A 19,813-nucleotide genomic window follows, 5' to 3' on the forward strand; every position below is an offset into this window, starting at 1 on the left:
AAATTGCCTTTATACTATATAAAAATATCAATAAGACCCTCTCAATGTGGATCCAAATCCTATCAGGTAAATTATTCCAGGCATAAACCAAATTATGACATCTGTTTAAAACGTAATGCTGTATAAAAGCCTCTCCCTCCCTCTCTCTCAGACTCTCACGACTCCAAAGCAAAAGGCTCCAAGACTCTCTCTCTCTCTCTCTATCTCTGACTTTTCATCTCCCGCCGTGTCACCGTCGTTACATCACCGTCTCCAGCCACCGTGAGTTCTCTCTCTTTCCCGTAACTTCTCACTCTTTCGCGGTTAATCGTTGCAATATTAAGCATTTTTCCTCCGTTAATCTCGTTGAAAAGAAGAGCATTCTTCTTCGCGCGCGAACGTCGTCTAGGGTTTTCATTTGCGACTGATTCTTGGTACCGTTTTCGATTTTCTTGATGGTTACTCTATACTCTAAGTCGTTTGCGAACATTTAGCATTTTTCCTTATTAAACTCGTTGAAAAGAATCGCATAGTCACTGAGAATCCATGGATTCTTCTTCTGCTAACATTTTCTCGTAGAATCACTTTCTTCATCATTATTAACCTATTTTTTTTCTCTTTTCTTGGAGATCACGTTATCAATTCTTCATGATTCTCGTCCAGTTTTCATCCTGTTTCTGTTACATCATGACTTCCTTTTAACCTTCTCTAGACGTTAATCAAGATCTCGTGGTGGAAAATGGGAAGAGCGTTCGGGATAGAACTCGAGGGACCAGTGTATACTTGCAAATGGTGCGACACACATCTCGGAGTCCCCAGTGATCTCATCTCCAAGGAGACCGAGGTTTTCTCACAGCTTACATCTCATCTTTAACTTGACACTGCATTTTGACATGCCTCTGATGTTTAATTTTCTTTTCAGGATGGTTGCCTCGTATATGTGTTCAGTAGACTGTAAGTATTTATATGCGCTTCTCAGTTGTTTCATGTTGCTTGAGGATTTTTAACCAATAATATATCCTTAATTTTGGTGGCAGCTTCAATACAATACTTCTGGCTGAAGCAAATGCTGACTTCCATGATATCTATTGTGTCGGTTGTTCCAATGACATCGGCCTTTATGGCGTAAGAGACTCAAATTCCACCAAAGCAAACTCCATTCTTCGTCAACTTTATTTATGTATATCTCATTGATTTTGTGGTTTCTTTCTCACAGGTAAGTGATCCAAATTGTTTCAGGGTTTTGAGGTAATGTGATATTTTTACTCTGTTATATCCTCTACATATAGAAAGGATTTCACTAATACAACAACAAACTAACAATATGTAGGAGCGAACTCCAAGGACCGGAAGGAAGCGATGATGAGGTTTAGGAGTTCGTATATGATTAAATAAAAAAAAAGACAATGTGGAGTAGAATTCTATGTTCTTGATTTTCATATGCTTTGTATAGTGTCTGAATGGTGAATAGTCTCAAGAACAAATCGCATATTCTTCCTTTTGGTATTTTGATGACATTTGAAAGTTTTTTTTTTCTGGAAGTTTTTACTTTCACACTTCTTTTATGTGTACAAAGAAATTAGCTATCACTAATCACATGTGAACTGAGTCATTTGTTTGACTCCGTTTTGTGTTATTATTTTGTCTGGCACATTCTGTTTTTTTTTTCCTTCTGAGATCGTCAGGTTCATTGATACCCAAGGAGGAGAATGAGACTGAATGTGTTATTAGTTATTGTTACCAATTTTTAGAGTTTCTTTTTGAGATATTTTAACAATTTCAAAGTGTATCAACCAACTATAGTGTACACTAGGTGTCTAATGGTGAACTAGGTGATTTGCCCGCATATGCGGGCATAATCGTTTTACTAATAATTTTTATAATATGTATTATGATTTAAATATCATAATAACTTATTCTTTATATTCTTAATCATTTTAGTTTTCTTCGGTTTTTATTTCGGTTTACGTCTTCTTAACACAAAGGAAAGCTATAAAACTATGAGACCATATTAGCATAACTAAATATCAAATATTTCACACAATAAAGTAAAGTAACAATGTGAACTTTTAGTCACTCTTAACCTACTTTGTATTTTTAAACCACAAACATGTATAAAATTATCAAAACACACTAAAACACACAAATCTAAGTAAAAACAAAATAAATAAAAGTAAATGAAAATTAAAGTTCAATGATAATTTAGAAGAAAACATTTTTAAAAACACTAATTGAGATAATGACAATATTTCATTGGTTTACTTGATCAATATATACATTGAACTATCTTAATATTTCATAAGTTTACTTTTAATAAAAGAAAAATAGATAATGATAGTTTTATTATTAAAGTTAATTTCTGATTAATTATATAATGATAAATCTAATTATTCATTAAAAATATATTTATTTAGACGTTTTAGAAATTAAACCATTAAACACATGTTCATAATATGATTACATAGAAAACTCTCTAAACTTAATATCAAAACATATTTTTGTTATAGATTAAATAGTAATAAAATATACACGTGAAATAATTCTCGAAGTAATTTAGAATACCTAATTCATAATTCCAAACTCCATGTAACAAAACCAGTTTGCTCATAGTCTTTCAAATTCAAAGAAAAAAGAAAAACATAGAGTTCTAACTAAAAAAACAAATATCACAAGTATATAAATATAAATATCGACTATAATCAGGCCAATTTGGAATGTATGAGAAAATGAAATTATAGAGTTTAAAACATCTTACATCATATGAAAATACCTAACTTGTTTAAAATAATTATCATTGTAATTCCAATTAGAAAGTTTGAAATAGTTATATTATTTAAATTAATAAATTAATGATTCAAACTAAAAACTAATAAGAATCTTGTGAAAGTTAAAATAATAATAATCATAATTCCAATTAGAAATTTTTAAATATTTATATTATTTAAATTAATAAATTAATTAGAAAGTTCAAAATATTTGTATTATCTAAATTAATAAATTGATGATTTAATCTAAAAATAATAAGAATATGATACATAAGCAAAATTAGCTAAAATCAAGGAGAATGTGGCAAATCAGTAAAATCAATTCATAGATAATGGTATAGTTAATGATTCAAGTTAAAAACTAATAAAAATCTTGTGAGAGTTAAAATAACTATAATCATAATTCCAATTAAAAATTTCGAAATATTTATATTATTTAAATTAATAAACTAATTAGATAGTTCAAAATATGTGTATTATCTAAATTAATAAATTGATGATTTAAACTAATAACTAATAAGAATATGACAAATAAGCAAATTTAGCTAAAATTATGGAGAAGGTGACAAATCAGCAAAATCACTTCATAAATAATAATAATTTAAACTAATAACTAATAAGAATATAGCAAATAATCAAAGTTAGCTAAAACAATGGAAAAAGTGACAAATCAGAAAAGAAAAGTAGAAAGTAAAATGAAAGTATCTATAAATAGTAACTGGCTTTAAGCCTTTAACATTTGATCTTTGAAAGATGAATTAAATTGTACAGCCCAAATGATAAGTTGGATATTACATAAACTGGTCCACAGCCCACCTAAAGGCCGAGAGGCCCGAGACTGGACTTAAGTCTTAACTACTTTTTATCCTCTCTCGAAAACGCCTTGATACTTCAAAAATATGATTAACACCCACTCAATGTGGATCCAATTGATCTCAAACAAGTTACTTCCGTCATAAACCGAATTATGACATGGTTTAAAGCGTAATATAAAACCATCTCCCTCCCGCTCTCTCTCGACTCCAAAGCAAGATTACCTTTTGGTTCCAAGACTCTCTCTGTCTCTGACTTCTCATATCCTGCCGTGTCACCGGCTCACCGCCGCTGCATCACCATCTCCGGCCACTGTGAGTTCTCTCTCTCTCTCTCTCTCTCTCTCTCTCGTAGTCTCTCACTCGTTTGTGTTTGTTTAATCGCTGCTACGTTTAGCATTTTTCCTCTGTTAAGAATCACATAGTCACTACGAATCCATGGATTCTTCTTTGCATCGTAGAATCATTGTCTTCAACATTGGTAGATTTGATCTATTTCTTGGAAACCGCTAACTGTGATACACCATTGCAGGTGTACTATTCGAAGAAGAAGCAAGGGAAAAGAGTGAAAGAAGCAGAGGAGTTGAGTGGAGCGGAAGCAGGAACTTCAAATCAAGTTTAAATGAAGAGGGAAAAGGAAAGACTCTAGCTCAACAAGAGTCTTTGTCAGTTACAACTTTACGTCTTGTATAAGTGTTGTATTCTTTTCATTTGTTCGTTTTATCCGTTTAGTGATCAACGATAACTGAGAGACGTGAGTCTTGTGGCGATTCTCGTGAGGAGATTCGTAGAGAAGAGATCGATATCGTGTTGATATCGATTGATTCTTGAGAGTTATTGAAGATTGTAATCGGAGATTTGTATTGGATTCGTTGAGTTTGAGTTTATACAGTTCACTGCTATTTCAAACTTAACAACTGGTGCGCTCGTGACGGATTGATCATCGCAATGGCTCTCGCATCGGCGTCGGAGATGAGGATTGACGAGATGGAGCAGTCGATCGAAGATATTCACAGAGAACTGAAGATATTCGGCGATGGTTGTAAGTTGCTGGTGTCCTCAACTTCGGAGATGGAGAAGAAGGTTGAGGAGTCGTTCACTCGAATCGCGTCGTGGGAGAAGCGATTTGATCTCTTGGAGCGCCATTTGTTCAACCTATCGGCATCGATGGAACGTATGGAGACGAATCATCATCGCGAACGACCGAATGGCAAATCACTCGAAACTGAGCTAGATCCAGCTCCTCAGGTACCGATTCCATCACATTCTACGAATCAGGAGGATATTCCGTTAGGTTATCGGGGGATCGATGTAGCGTTAGCTAATAGAAAGAACTTGTTGCGGAAAATTGAGTTACCGGTCTTTGAAGGAGAGAGGCCGTATGGCTGGATATTTCGTGTGGAACGATATTTCCGTGTAGGTCGTTACTCGGAAGATCAGAAGCTTGAGTTACTTTCACTAAGCTTGGACGGGAAGGTTCTGAACTGGTTTGAAGGAGAAATGGCCGAGCAACCGTTTGCAGACTGGTCGGACTTCAAGGAAAGAATGTTGGCAAGGTTTGCGGTTTCGATTGATGATGAACCAGGAAAACGTCTCTGCAACATCACACAGTCTGGTTCGATTCAGGATTACATCAGTGAGTTCGAAGAGCTGCGAGCGCAGGTTACGGGGATAGATGAGAAGAATTTGATCAACATCTTTTATAAAGGCTTAAAGAAAGAGATGAAGGAGATTATCAAATTGACGAAACCACAAGGGTTGACAGCACACAAAGCAGCAGTAGTACAAATGGAAGACAGTCTTTTGTGTCAAGCGTTGAGTGCAGTTAAAGGAGTACAAACTAAACCACAACGGAACTACACTTATACTCCGTTTAAGACGGCTAATGTTACTCCAAAACCACAAACAGAGACAAAGACACCTCAAGGTCAGAAACCACAAGAGCGACCGAGGCTGCACCTATCTGATGCAGAATTACAATATCGCAAGGACAATCATCTGTGCTACAAATGTGCTGGAAAGTATTCTCGTACTCATGTATGTCCAAATGCAGAGTTACAAGTGCTAACAGTGGTTAACGGGATGGAGATGGAAGTGCTGGAAGAGTTTGGAGAAGAAGGGGACAATCAAAAGGCAGGACATACGACAGCTCTGATGACAATTTCTTACAATGCTTTCATGGGAGTCGAGTCGTTGACAACGACAAAAGTGAGAGGAGTAGTGGGGAAGTGCAAAATCGTTGTGTTGTTGGACAGTGGAGCGACTCACAATTTCATATCACCTGCCTTGGTGGAGCGTGCGAAGCTAACAGTGGAGGAGAACAAAAATCTCAGTGTGATCTTGGGCACAGGGGTGACGGTGAATGGTTTAGGAGTGTGCAAGAACGTAGTCTTTCAAGTACAAAATTTGAAGTTTACCACAGACTTCATTGCTTTGGAGTTAGGAGGAGCAGATGTGGTACTAGGCATTCAATGGCTACGAACGCTTGGCAAGTGTGAAGTTGATTGGGAATCACATGAGCTAAGTTTCCATTACCAAGGACGCCTAGTTACATTAGTGGGCGAACAAGATTTACATAAACCTACACTTTCGTTGCGCTCACTATCAACCCCGGCTTCCGTCATTCAGAACGGAGCTGAGCTTTGGCTGAGTAATCACCAGGTACAACAGCAGTTAGGAACAACACCAGTACCTGTGGAAGTGACCAGGGTATTGGACCGTTTTCCTACAGTCTTTGCACCACCAATGGGATTACCACCTCTGCGTGGGCACGAGCACTCTATTGCACTGAAAACAGGAACTGAGGCTATCAGTGTACGTCCTTATCGCTATCCTCAAGCGCATAAGACGGCCATGACTTCCATGGTTAAGGAGATGCTCGAATCGGGTATTATTCGAAAGAGTACAAGTCCTTTCTCAAGTCCAGTTCTGCTGGTCAAAAAGAAAGACGGCTCATGGCGTTTTTGCATTGATTATCGCGCACTTAACAGAGCCACAGTACTCAACAAATACCCTATACCGATGATTGATCAATTGCTCGACGAACTTCATGGTTCAACAGTGTTTTCAAAGTTGGATCTCAGAGCTGGTTATCATCAGATTAGAATGCACGATGAAGACATTCCGAAGACAGCATTCAGGACACAAGATGGACACTATGAGTTCTTAGTCATGCCTTTCGGTTTGACTAATGCTCCGGCCACTTTTCAGTCACTCATGAATGATGTCTTTCGCCCTTATTTGGGAATCTTCGTTCTTGTCTTCTTTGACGACATCTTAGTGTACAGCAAGAACATGGATGAGCATGTACAACATTTGGATATCGTCTTGTCGCTACTGCAAAAACATTCATTGTTTGCGCATTTGAAGAAATGTTCGTTTGGACAGCCACAAGTTGACTATTTAGGTCATGTTATCTCTGCTTCTGGTGTGTCTACAGATCCGTCTAAGACATCTGCTATGAAGCTGTGGCCTTCTCCAACGAATATCAAACAACTTCGTGGGTTTTTGGGTCTCACGGGCTACTATCGACGATTTGTTTGGGGTTATGGCAGTTTAGCAAAACCATTAACGGACCTGCTACGCAAAGATAAGTTTGAATGGAGTTCTGATGGGCAACAGGCATTTGATAAACTGAAGACAGCGATGATGTCAACTCCGGTCCTGGCACTACCGCAGTTTGACAAGCCTTTCATCGTCGAGACTGATGCCTCGGGGTTTGGTCTGGGAGCTGTACTAATGCAAGAAGGGAGACCTATTGCCTATTTCAGTCATGGTCTGACTCCGCGGGAACAGCACAAACCAGTTTATGAACGGGAATTAATGGCAGTGGTGATGGCAGTTAACAAGTGGAAACATTATCTACTGGGGCGTAAGTTTGTGGTGCATACGGATCAGAAGAGCTTAAAGTTTCTACTAGAACAGAAAGAGGTGAATATGGAGTATCAGAAGTGGCTCACAAAATTGCTTGGTTTTGACTTTGATATCATCTACAAACCAGGAATTGAAAACAAAGCAGCTGATGGTTTGAGTCGTATTGAGCGTGTCAATGGGTCGATGTTGTTGGCTATCACAGTTCCTGCAGTGATACAGTTACAAGACTTGCTTGAAGAGGTTGACAAGGACAAGTTTCTGCAGTCACTACTCGAGCAGGTGCAGAAAGGAACCTTAAATTCGAAGTACAGTGTCGTTGATGGGAGGTTATGGTATAAGCGTAGGTTGATGATTCCAAAAACCTCAAAGTTCATTTCAGTCATCTTACAAGAATATCATGATGGGAAGATGGGAGGACATGCAGGAGTATTAAAAACAATCAAGAGGATTCAGTTGATGTTTCAGTGGGAGGGCATGTATAAAGATGTTCAGCAGTATGTTTCGGAGTGTCAGATTTGTCAAACTCACAAGTCGTCTACCTTATCTCCAGCAGGTCTGCTACAACCTTTGCCTATTCCATCAGATGTGTGGCAAGATATATCGATGGACTTTATCGAAGGATTGCCGATGTCTAATGGGCACAACGTCATCTTGGTGGTAGTGGATCGTTTATCGAAGTTTGCACATTTCATTGGACTGAGTCATCCATTCACAGCAGCGGATGTCGCTAAGAAGTTTATTCAGGAGGTGGTGCGTCTTCATGGGTTCCCCAGTTCCATAGTGTCAGACAGAGATCGGATCTTCCTCAGTGCGTTTTGGAAGGAGATGTTTCGTTTGGCCGGTACTAAACTACGTTACAGCACTGCCTTTCATCCGCAAACAGATGGACAGACAGAGGTCCTTAACAGATGTTTGGAGTCGTATCTGCGTTGTCTAACTTCGAGTCATCCTCGTCAATGGCTCAAGTTTTTGGCATGGGCCGAGCTATGGTATAATACTTCGTATCATTCTTCTCTGCATACGTCTCCATTCAAGGTTCTGTATGGTCGTGACCCTCCAGTGTTGATTCGTTATGAAGAAGGGTCTACAAATAACTATGATTTGGAAGAAATGTTGAAAGAGAGGGATAACATTTTGAGAGAGGTTAAGGAACATTTGGTGAGAGCTCAGCAGTTGATGAAAAATAACGCGGATAAACATAGGAGAGATGTCGAGTTTGAAGTGGGGGATAGTGTTTTTCTGAAACTGCGTCCGTATAGGCAACACTCGGTGGTTCGTCGTGTTTGTCAGAAGTTGTCCGCTAAGTTCTTCGGGCCTTATGTGATCCTGGAGCGTATTGGACAGGTTGCGTATCGCTTACGTCTTCCAGATGGCTCTAAGATTCATCCTGTATTTCATGTGTCTCAGCTCAAGCGTGTGTTGGGCGAGCATCATCAGGTGTCACCATTGCCTCCGATATGTGATGATCTACATGAGGTGGTGGTGCAGCCTGCTGCTATTCTGGCTACTCGTTACAACGACAGGGGAGCGTTGGAATTGTTGATTGACTGGGCAGGCCTTCCTGAGCATGATAATTCGTGGGTGTTGGCAAAAGAGTTCCGTCAGGCGTTTCCTTTGTTTGCGCTTGAGGACAAGCTTCATGTTGAAGGGGGGGGTATTGATACACCATTGCAGGTGTACTATTCGAAGAAGAAGCAAGGGAAAAGAGTGAAAGAAGCAGAGGAGTTGAGTGGAGCGGAAGCAGGAACTTCAAATCAAGTTTAAATGAAGAGGGAAAAGGAAAGACTCTAGCTCAACAAGAGTCTTTGTCAGTTACAACTTTACGTCTTGTATAAGTGTTGTATTCTTTTCATTTGTTCGTTTTATCCGTTTAGTGATCAACGATAACTGAGAGACGTGAGTCTTGTGGCGATTCTCGTGAGGAGATTCGTAGAGAAGAGATCGATATCGTGTTGATATCGATTGATTCTTGAGAGTTATTGAAGATTGTAATCGGAGATTTGTATTGGATTCGTTGAGTTTGAGTTTATACAGTTCACTGCTATTTCAAACTTAACAAACTGATTCTTGGTATCGTTTCTTGAATTCCTCGTTGATTCTTCTCGATGATTGTCGTCGTTGTCGTACATCATCACGATCTCGTGGGACTCTAGACTCCAGGTTGGTGCAGATGGGAAGAGTGTTCGTGATAGAACTCGAGGGAGCCGTCTACACATGCAAAGAGTGCCACACACATCTCGGACTTCCCAATGATATCATCACTAAGAAGATTCAGGTTTTTTTTTTCAAACTTGCATTCATCTTTTAACTTGAAACTGCATTTTAACATGCTGATGAGTGATGTTTCCTTTTCAGGCAACTCTTATCACATATAACTTCAGTAGACTGTAAGTGTATATATGCTTCCCATTTGTTTCATATGTTCATGAGAGAATTTTAACCAATATATATCCTTGATTTTGGTGGCAGCTTCAATACGTTTCTGGCTGAAAGAAAGTCCAAACCTGCTTTGCAAGATATCTTTTGTGTCGGTTGTGCTAATCTCATCGGCATGTATAGGGTAAGAAAAGACTCCTCAAGACTCAGATTCCTATCAAAGCAAAACTCAATTCTTCAACTTTGTGTGTGTGTTCATTGATATTATGGTTTCTTTCTCACAGGTAAGTGATAAGTGGGGTCCTTACTGGCTTTTGAGGTACTGTGATATTTTTTTTCTTTGTTAAATCCTCTATATATATATATAGGAATGGTTTCATTGATACAACAACAAACTAAAATATGTAGGAGAGAACTCCATGGACCGGAAGGAAGCGATGATGAGGTTTAGGAGTTGGTATGCGCTTAAGAAAGACAATGTTCTCACTTTTACACTTCTTCTATGTGTACGATGCAATTAGCGAACACTAATGACATGTGAACTGAGTCATCTAGTTTACTTTCTTTGTGTTATTATTTTGTCTGGCACATTCTGTTTTTTTTTCTTCTTCTTCTGGGATCTTGAATTGAGACTAAATCAGTCAAGTTCACTGAAAGCAGAGGAGGAGAATGAGATTGAATAGAGATGTCTAAATTTTTCTTTTGAGATTTTCAACAGTTGAAAGTGTATCAACTATAGTACACAAGTTCTATAAATGAACATGGACACAAATACATTAACAAATACACTCATACAGTCATACCACAACAATCTGACAATCATACAGGCTTTTTTGGTTTTGCGATGTAGTGTTACAGCCTATGTTTTATTGTAATTTAAGATGTTACGACAAATGTCCATAAATCATACACATGTAGTTACTATTGCTTCACGCACGTACAAGATCAACTTGACTATTCTGAATGTTCAAAACAAAAATGATATTAACCAAGAAAAGTATGACTGTTGAAAAAGAAAATGAAAAAGATGATCTCCTACCATTTTACCAAATAAACCAAGAAAATAAGGAGGAAGGAGTCAAAGAAAGTAGGCTACGGTACGAGGTTATAAACAGAGCACTACTTACTCATCTCTCTCACACACGTTTTTTTCAAACTAAACAAATCAGTCTATTAGAAAGAAGAAGAAGAAGATGAGTAGTTCTGTATCCCCGTCGCACAATGTCTTCGTCTATGGCAGTTTCCAGGAACCAGCCGTCGTGGGTTTGATCCTCGAATGCACACCAGTCATCGTCTCCGCTCAACTCCACGGCTTGTATAATTCACCATCTCATATCTTTCTTTTGGCTAAGATTCTGTGAAGATTGATTAAAGATGGTTTTTGGGGATGTTGCAATCACAGGTACAGGCTCAAAGGGCGTTTGCATCCTTGTATTGCTCCTTCTGAGACCGGTGTAATCAACGGCAAGGTTTGTTCTCATCTCTTTCTTATTTTTGGGGGAAAAATAATCTAAACTAAGAAAGAAACAAAACCTAATCTTCAAAACCGTCTTGCCCACGTAACTACTTTTTTACAAAGAAGTGCGCCTCAAGTCAGAGCAGTTAGGTTATAGAGGACTAATCATAAACAAGATAACTTTCTTGGTTAGACAAAAAAAACAAGAATTCAACTTTTCTTCTGGCTCTCTCCAATAGAGGATATTGTTTTGTTTGGTTTGGTTTATGTCATGAGCCGGTTTATCTCCGGTTTAACATACACCATGATATTTTTAATGCATGTGTAAACTAAGTTTTGGTTCATCTGGACATTGACAATCGAATGAAAGAAAAACTAACCTTTTTATTGTTAAACTTGTTTTTTTTTCTTTTTCTTATCTCTGATATTCTAATTCTTGTTCTCAAAAACAGAAAAAATGATGGTTGATGGTTTTGTGTGTTGATGTAAAGATGTCCGCCCTGAAATAGTCGCTGACGTAGTTGCTGAAGCAGACGTTGTAGTGAGTGGTGAAGACCATGTGGAGTCGAAATGCTGAGCTGGAGTCGTGCAGACTTGGAGAGCAAGAGAGTATCTTGGAGAAAAGGCAAAAAGGAATAAACTTGAGGAGCAAGTTTATGACTTAAAGGAAGAGGAATAAGTGCATTCCAAGAAAAGGAAAGTTGCACTTATTGATATGGAAGATGTCCATATTGTGGTTCCTTGGAGACTAGGATTTCGGGAACGTGGAGTTAGTATAAGATAGCTATGTGGTCGTCTGTAGAGAGACAGAGACACAGAGGCTGATCTTATAGAGAGAGAGAAGCGCTTGGAAGTGTTCTGGGTCGTGCTGAAGCAGGGGCTGAAGTACTTGACGGTGGAGAGACATAAGCGGGTAGCTTAGGAATTGTTCAGTAGCAGCTGTTAGGGTGTTAACAGGCTAGCGAGGCTGATTAAGCAGAACTTGTAATTGAGTTATACAAGGCGATTTCTAATAAAGCTATTGAGTGTGCTTGTGTAATTGTCTCTCTTGGTTTACCTTCTGCATTACTTATTGTGGTGTCATCTTTGCACTTACAAGTGGTATCAGAGCGGGGCTCGATAGAGTTAACGACTTAGTTTCGAGTAGATCAAGGTGAAGATGGACACGGTTATTTCTGTGCAGAAGGCAATCGTGTTGAATGCGGACCAGTATGGTCATTGGAAGGCTCGCATGAAGCAGTTGATTCGAGGAATCAATGAAGATGCGTGGACAGCTGTGGAGACTGGTTGGGATGAGCCCACCATAGTCACAGCAGATGGGAAGAAGCCTAAGCCAAAGGAGGATTGGTCAGAGGCAGAGCGCAATGCATCAAAATTTAATGCAAAGGCGCTTTCGACGATTTTCGGAGCTGTTGAAGTAGAGCAGTTCCAGCTGATTCAGGGAAGTACTTCAGCTAAAGAGGCGTGGGAGATCCTGCTGAATTCGTTTGAAGGAGATGATAGTGTCAAGAGGACACGTCTGGATCATCTTGGGTCGCAGTTTGAGAATCTGAAGTGGTCAGATGCGGATACGGTGGCGAGCTTCAGTGCCAAACTCAGTGCTATGGCGCATGAAGCATGTGTACTTGGAAAGAAGTACAAGGAGAAGAAGCTGGTGAAGAAGTTGCTACGCTGTCTTCCAGCAAGGTTTGGAGCTCAGGAGTATAGCCCTTGTAGCTGACAAAGAAGTTGATAGACTTCGGAAGGTTGAAGATGCCTTGGGGTGGATAGTCAGGAATCTTGGAAAGAGGATGAATCACCCTGAAGAGATGAAACAATATGGTCGCCAGGGAGGTGATCGTGGGAATGGCATAAGGAGAGGAAATCTCAGATGCTACGAGTGTGAAGGAGTTGGTCATATAAGGGCTAACTGTCCGTTGGTACAACGAAGAGAGCTCAAGTGCTCTGAGTGTAGAGGTGTTCGGCACACACGGCGTGAATGTCCAAACTCAAGGAAGGGTAAAGGTAGTCCATTGCAGTCGTCTGATGAGTCAGAGTCTGAAGAAGATGGAAAGGTGAACCTTGTTGCATTTGGTGCACGCAAGGAGGGATCTAGTGAATCCTCTGGTTCAGATCTCAGCACAGATGATGAGGAGTATCACGTGCTGCTTAACAAGTGGTTGAGGGTCAAGGATCAGAATCTGAGATTTGAGGATATGGTTCTGAAGCAGAACGAGCTGCTTGAAGAACTTCGTGAAGAACTTGCGGCTGTGAATGAGAAATATGAGTCTCTTGAGCAGAAGGTTAGCAAGGTGAAGAAAGTTGCTACTGGAGAAGTACAACAGAAGGGGCTGTCACATTTCGTGCATGGGAGCACATCAAAAAGTGGAGCCAAAAAAGCTTGTCAGGAAGTACGTCGGGACGTGCGACAAAGAGTACGGCAGGAAGTTCTACAGCGCGGGGCTGTGAGTAACAAGCCGAAAATGGTACATCAGTGCAACAACATGAAGGTCAGACAGGGGGTTCTGAAGCATGGGTGTGCAGCTGGTACGAGGAAGGAGACTGATCAGTGCATCAGTAACTGTGTCAGGCCAAAGAAGAAGCAACATCGGATGTGCTGCTGGTTCTGTGGGAAGGTTGGACACAAGAAGGTGGAGTGTTTTGCTCGTGAGAAGAGCAGAAACATGACCAAGAGGGTGAACAAGACGGTCACTAAACCCAAGAGGGTTGAAGAGGTGTATGTAGCCAAGAGTGGCTTACTTGATGAGATCAAGGAGAAGATATCAGAAGAGGGATGCAGCTCTGGTAGGAGTGATCTTGAGGAAGATCAAGAAGCATCAAGTCTGGAGCTAGGACACGGAGTTGTCCGTAGCACAAAGGGGAAGGAGATCGAAGTGCGTCAGGAAGTGATGCGAGAGGATCTTCAGGAGGGTGATAGCGAAATCAATCCAAGGCTATAGCAACGAGTGCAGAGGGCACTCGGGGTGGTTGAGAAGAGGCTCATGGTCAAGGAGACGACGCATGAAGGAAGCCTGGTCCTCAACAGAAGTGAGTCGAGAGGTAACTCGACAGGTGCGTCAGATCGTGATGCAGTAAGTGTAATCTATTCCGTTGCAGCAGAGGCTGTATCATGATTATGCATGGAGTAGCAGACGGGTTTGTCTGTAAGGCTTGACATCTAAGCATCTGTTTTAGCTTAGTATGCAATCAAGCAGGGGGAGAATGGTGACGTTCTGGTCCAAGGAGTGTATATCTCATGGGGGAGAAGAGCATAGTGATAGACGTCCTGAAGTAGATGATGCTTGTCTTATGGGGGAGAAAAGCATGGTGTGGTGCACATCTCGTGGGGGAGAAGAGCACAATTGGCGTGGAAGTTTCCTGGTGGGGAACGTGGTTGTTGAACCAGAAGAAGGTTGTGCTTGATAGGCACACAAAGCTAAAAGAGGGAGATTGTTGATGTAAAGATGTCCGCCCTGAAGTAGTCGCTGACGTAGTTGCTGAAGCAGACGTCGTAGTGAGTGGTGAAGACCATGTGGAGTCGAGATGCTGAGCTGGAGTCGTGCAGACTTGGAGAGCAAGAGAGTATCTTGGAGAAAAGGCAAAAAGGAATAAACTTGAGGAGCAAGTTTATGACTTAAAGGAAGAGGAATAAGTGCATTCCAAGAAAAGGAAAGTTGCACTTATTGATATGGAAGATGTCCATATTGTGGTTCCTTGGAGACTAGGATTTCGGGAACGTGGAGTTAGTATAAGATAGCTATGTGGTCGTCTGTAGAGAGACAGAGACACAGAGGCTGATCTTATAGAGAGAGAGAAGCGTTTGGAAGTGTTCTGGGTCGTGCTGAAGCAGGGGCTGAAGTACTTGACGGTGGAGAGACATAAGCGGGTAGCTTAGGAATTGTTCAGTAGCAGCTGTTAGGGTGTTAACAGGCTAGCGAGGCTGATTAAGCAGAACTTGTAATTGAGTTGTACAAGGCGATTTCTAATAAAGCTATTGAGTGTGCTTGTGTAATTGTCTCTCTTGATTTACCTTCTGCATTACTTATTGTGGTGTCATCTTTGCACTTACATTGTGCAGGTACTAACCGGATTAACAAATGCTCAGCTAGAGAACTTAGATATGATTGAAGGAGCTGAGTACGAGAGGAAAACTGTTGAGGTTGTATTGACTGTAAGTTCCACTTCATGATTGTCTAATGTTCTTTTATGAATCTATGTATCATGAGATTGCTTAAAACTTAAAGCTTTGATCTCTCTTTATGCAGCATACATCCGAGAAAATGCAAGTGAAGGCCTTTATATGGGCCAACAAGGATGATCCTGACATGTATGGAGAATGGAATTTTGAGGTTGAAGTACTCATACGCTCGCAAGTTCCCTGATCATTAATCACAAGTGTTTTCTAAGTTCATGTTGCTTAATGCTTTTTGGCGCACACACTTTGTATGGATATTTGATTTTGGTAGGAATGGAAGCGGCTTCACATGGAGAAGTTCATAGAGGCGTCGAAGAAGTTCATCGAATGGAAGAAGAATCCAAATGGGAGGACAAGGGAAGAGTTTGCCAAATTTGTAAACGAAGATCCTCCCGTGGCTTAAAGAATGTGTTATCTAATCTTTGTCTATCTTTTACTCAAAAATAAAAAGGTCTTATCACTTCAAAGGCCATAAGATTATAATAAGCTTTGTGAGTTAGGAACACAAATATATGTTGTACTGTATCTGTATCTATATCTATATATGAACAAGAGGTATATGTGTTAAGTTTGGTGTCTTAAACAGAATCCAAAAAGTTATATTGATTTGAAGAATAGAAGAAGTTGCAAATGGTTTGGCTTTGACAGGTAGTGAGTAAGCCCTCCCACATTACCAAATACTTAATTATAAACATTATACAGTATTAATCTTTCATAATCGAGAAACAAATCGACAACTATTCGTGAGTAATTGAAAGTTAGACGGTTCTATGCTCAATCTCGTATATTAGTTTTTTTTTTTTTTTTTTTTTTTTTTTTTTTAACAGGGATGTTCCGCAACCCGTAGACCCGTAGACACTTTCGTAGCTTTCCGCAACCCATAGGTTGTAGTCACTTTCGTAGTTTTTCGCAATCCTTAGGCCCGTAGTCACCCCTGGCCCGAAACCAGCCGTTACTCGTATATTAGTTGATTCTTTTTATTTTTAAAATTGTCTAGAGATGTTCATTCCAAATATCGGACAAAACAATGATGTTGAACAAAGGAAAACGCCTTCCAAAGGAATGTCTTGAGAATATAGAATGTTAAAAAATATTAAGTAAATGGGGATTTCTTTTAAGGGTGTTATAGAATGTCTTGTGTATTGCTATTTTAGTGGTCTTAATTTAATTTCTGAAGCTATAACATTGTTACTGGTTCATATCCGGTTTAATATATTCTTAACCAATCGTGAACATTTGATATTTCAATTCTTGATTTCAAAATCTGAAAGAGCTGGGATTCGGAGGTTTAATACCATTGTGGATTAGGCAATTAGCTGACATGTTTCCACTAATCATCCAAAAGTAATGTCTTCTCATGTTATTATTTTGTCAAGAATAAACTCACTTCAAAGCTAATAAGATTATGGTTTGATTTGTGACATGAGTTACCTTTGGTTTAGCTTGAGTTAGAGCTGTAACTCAAAAATGTTACCAATCATACATTAAATCAATTTTTCTGAGTTTTGATTTAGTTTAAAATGTGTTGTACTCGAGTTACAATTTTGACTTACACCTTTTATAAAATTGTTAAATCAAATCATAAACTTACATCAACCAAAATCCTATGTTGTAGGAGTTGAATTACAAATTTGATTGATTTGTTTTTTTAGAAAAAGGTGAACAGTATTTTAGTGTCCCCTGAATACTCTTACGTAAATCTATGCTAGTCAAAGATTTTATAATCTTTCTTGTTCCTAATTTTTTTTAATTATTCAAATATTTAACCAACTATTATAACAAAATATTAAGTGTAAATTTTATTTTACAATTAAAAAAATACCAGTCACAAAATTTTATATATATGACCCTAAGATAGTGTGGTATGAAGTCACGTTTAAAACTCAACAATTTAACTAGATTTTGACCCGCTCAACCGAACGAGATTTTAATTTTATTTATATATATATATATATATTTATATTATTATGGATATATATTTTTAATATTAATCATATATTTAAATATTTATTTATTATTATTTTGTTTTGTCAACCGAATATTTATTTATGCTTATTAATTTTTAAATATATATTGTTGTATATATATATAAATTCAAGATATGTTAATTTGTATACATGTATTATATAGTATGTTAGCCCGTTTAGCAACATATTATATTATTTTAATATAAATATTTCTATTTATGAAAGTAAAATATATTAATATATCATTTTAATTTATTTTTATCATATTTAGTTCAATATAATAATTATGTTAATTTGATAATTATGATTATAAATAAATAAAGTATGATAAAAAATTATTTTTCATATTAAACAATAACTAAACATATATTGAAGCATAATAATATTCTTACATATTAAAATGTTGTAGATTATATAATAAAATTTATCAATAAGTTAATAAAATTAGATGTTATATATATCTAATTTTATAATAATGTTGTGTGATTTATAAATTAGTATTTTTAATTTATTTATTTTATTTATAAATTTGAAATATATGTGAAATTAAATTAAGTTGGACCTACATAATAGATAAAACAAATTTTTGGATACTGTTAAAAGTATTTTACAGAATTTTAATTTTTGTTTATAGATTAAAAATGAATTAGATTTTAATTATATTTGATGATAATTAAAATTTCAAATCTCTAACTAATTTTTGAAATATAGTTTAAGAAGATTTTAAGTGATTTCAAAAAGATTTGTTAGAATCTTCTTTCAAATATTTATTTACATTTCTAATAAAAATAAGATATGAAAAGATATTATAACATATGCAAAATTTAATAAATTTTATAAATTGATCCAAATTAAAAAAAAATCACACATAGAGTGAAATGGTGACTTCTGTTTTAATATATAAGATGTCTTTTTCTATTATTTGGAATAAACATTTATAACTTTTTACTATTATTTATTTTTTAATTTAAAGTTCATGCTATTATTAGTACTTCATTTAGGTTAACGTATTATTTGTTTTAGAACAAATAGTATTAGTAGTTATTTTAATACTTAGAAAATAATATATAGAAAATTATTTTTCAAACTTTTTATACTTATTAAAAAAATATTTATTTTAAAATATCTTGATGATTTATTTTTAATAAGAAAATTTCTATTTATATATTTATATATTAATTATTTTATTCAGAATTCATACTGCAATTTATATATCAAAAATGTTATCAGTCAAATTTTATTTTTATCGTAAACTTTTATTTTTACTGCATAGTTACCACATAAACTTACAGTTTTTACCACATAATTTTTACCGCAAGTTACATCGAACTATAAATCATAATGTAATTCAACTATAATACTACAGGCCTGTAAGAAGAAGCTTGGTGAGCTGGGAACACAAACACAATGTTGTATCCACATGACCATTGGATTGTATGATAGTGTTGTTTTATCATTTATGTTATTTTTATGTTAAAGAAAAAATTAATAAAAGGATTATGATCAACATGCTTGATGTGGTCCAAATCCAAAATAAAATCTCAGTACTGATTTGGAAATGAGATTTGACTTTGGCTAACAAATATTGGTCTACAAGCAGGTCCACATCTATCTTATTAAAGCTGAAGTACAAATTCGGTGTGTTTGGATACTTGGATAAGAGTATTAAAAAAAATTGGTGTGTTTGGAAACATGGATTGTAGTCTTTTAAAAAAAAATTTGTTTGGAAACAAAGATAGTAGTATTAAATAGAAAAAGTAATGGGCTTAAGTTATTAAGTCCATTATAAAAGAATATGGTCAATATATATAAGAAAAATACAATACAAAGCCCAATTTGAAATACCAACTCAAATTATGGTTTTTATATTTCATATTAAAATTTTAAAATATAATATATGTAATTATTTATATGATGATACATATTAAATACTATTAATTATATGATTAGTTATATGATGGTACATATAAAATACGATTAATTATATGATGAAATTATACGATATATAATAATGACTAAGGATGGGTTTTCAGACATCCATACGGGTTTGATTCTGATCAGTTTGCGTTTCGAGTTTTCGAGGTCAAAGATTTCAGTCCTATTAGGATGTTTCTAAATTTTTGTTTGAGTTTGATTCGGATCTTTACGGGTTTGGTTTGGGTTTGGATAACATATTTAAATTATTTTTAAAGTTTTAAATCACTATATATTTAAAATTTCTCAAAATCTATAAATAAAGTAATATGTTACCTATAAATTTAAGTAACATATGTCAGAATACCTAAGCTTAACATATCAATTGGTTTGATTTAAAAATTTGGATACGAAATCAATAATTATTTTAAGTATTTTTGGTGATTTGAATATACTTTAACTATTTCAGATATTTGTTTTTGACTATTTATATATAT

The 19,813-nt window shown here is 36.8% G+C and overlaps 3 protein-coding genes across 4 annotated transcripts; all 3 read left to right on the top strand.

The window, feature by feature from the left end:
- Window positions 1–166: 166 nt before the first annotated feature.
- LOC108806725 (protein yippee-like At3g55890) lies at window positions 167–1,454 on the top strand. Of its 2 annotated transcripts, none has more exons than XR_008935737.1 (6): window positions 167–261; window positions 692–771; window positions 902–933; window positions 1,017–1,104; window positions 1,196–1,227; window positions 1,310–1,454. XR_008935737.1 is itself a non-coding variant. In XM_018578909.2 (6 exons), exons 2-6 carry the CDS (start codon window positions 719–721, stop codon window positions 1,350–1,352), a joined length of 300 nt encoding a protein of 99 aa, XP_018434411.1. In that variant the 5' UTR covers window positions 167–261; window positions 692–718; the 3' UTR covers window positions 1,353–1,454. The 2 variants fall into 2 exon arrangements, 1 of the variants encoding a protein (XP_018434411.1); XM_018578909.2 differs by having other exon boundaries at window positions 692–823.
- Window positions 1,455–4,671: 3,217 nt separating this feature from the next.
- On the top strand, window positions 4,672–10,401 carry LOC108807931 (protein yippee-like At3g08990). Its single transcript, XM_018580153.2, has 6 exons — window positions 4,672–4,804; window positions 9,583–9,704; window positions 9,785–9,816; window positions 9,899–9,989; window positions 10,090–10,124; window positions 10,214–10,401. Exons 2-6 carry the CDS (start codon window positions 9,600–9,602, stop codon window positions 10,254–10,256), a joined length of 306 nt encoding a protein of 101 aa, XP_018435655.1. The 5' UTR covers window positions 4,672–4,804; window positions 9,583–9,599; the 3' UTR covers window positions 10,257–10,401.
- A 481-nt stretch (window positions 10,402–10,882) lies between these two features.
- On the top strand, window positions 10,883–16,013 carry LOC130496010 (protein AIG2 A-like). The gene is made up of 5 exons (XM_056987734.1): window positions 10,883–11,120; window positions 11,208–11,274; window positions 15,319–15,411; window positions 15,506–15,589; window positions 15,707–16,013. Exons 1-5 carry the CDS (start codon window positions 10,999–11,001, stop codon window positions 15,836–15,838), a joined length of 498 nt encoding a protein of 165 aa, XP_056843714.1. The 5' UTR covers window positions 10,883–10,998; the 3' UTR covers window positions 15,839–16,013.
- The last annotated feature ends 3,800 nt before the right edge of the window (window positions 16,014–19,813 follow it).

This window comes from Raphanus sativus, chromosome 6 (assembly GCF_000801105.2).
Source record: "Raphanus sativus cultivar WK10039 chromosome 6, ASM80110v3, whole genome shotgun sequence".
Classification (NCBI taxonomy): domain Eukaryota; kingdom Viridiplantae; phylum Streptophyta; class Magnoliopsida; order Brassicales; family Brassicaceae; genus Raphanus; species Raphanus sativus.

What these genes read in the sequence shown, in the direction of transcription:
- LOC108806725 (XM_018578909.2), top strand. Translation starts at nt 719, where the DNA reads ATGGGAAGAGCGTTCGGGATAGAACTCGAGGGACCAGTGTATACTTGC. An exon ending in GTATATGTGTTCAGTAGACT is followed by an intron (nt 934 to 1,016) that starts GTAAGTATTTAT and finishes TTTTGGTGGCAG; the next exon opens with CTTCAATACAATACTTCTGG. An exon ending in ATGACATCGGCCTTTATGGC is followed by an intron (nt 1,105 to 1,195) that starts GTAAGAGACTCA and finishes TCTTTCTCACAG; the next exon opens with GTAAGTGATCCAAATTGTTT.
- LOC108807931 (XM_018580153.2), top strand. Translation starts at nt 9,600, where the DNA reads ATGGGAAGAGTGTTCGTGATAGAACTCGAGGGAGCCGTCTACACATGC. An exon ending in ATCTCATCGGCATGTATAGG is followed by an intron (nt 9,990 to 10,089) that starts GTAAGAAAAGAC and finishes TCTTTCTCACAG; the next exon opens with GTAAGTGATAAGTGGGGTCC. An exon ending in GGTCCTTACTGGCTTTTGAG is followed by an intron (nt 10,125 to 10,213) that starts GTACTGTGATAT and finishes TAAAATATGTAG; the next exon opens with GAGAGAACTCCATGGACCGG.
- LOC130496010 (XM_056987734.1), top strand. Translation starts at nt 10,999, where the DNA reads ATGAGTAGTTCTGTATCCCCGTCGCACAATGTCTTCGTCTATGGCAGT. An exon ending in TCCGCTCAACTCCACGGCTT is followed by an intron (nt 11,121 to 11,207) that starts GTATAATTCACC and finishes TTGCAATCACAG; the next exon opens with GTACAGGCTCAAAGGGCGTT. An exon ending in ATGGAGAATGGAATTTTGAG is followed by an intron (nt 15,590 to 15,706) that starts GTTGAAGTACTC and finishes TGATTTTGGTAG; the next exon opens with GAATGGAAGCGGCTTCACAT.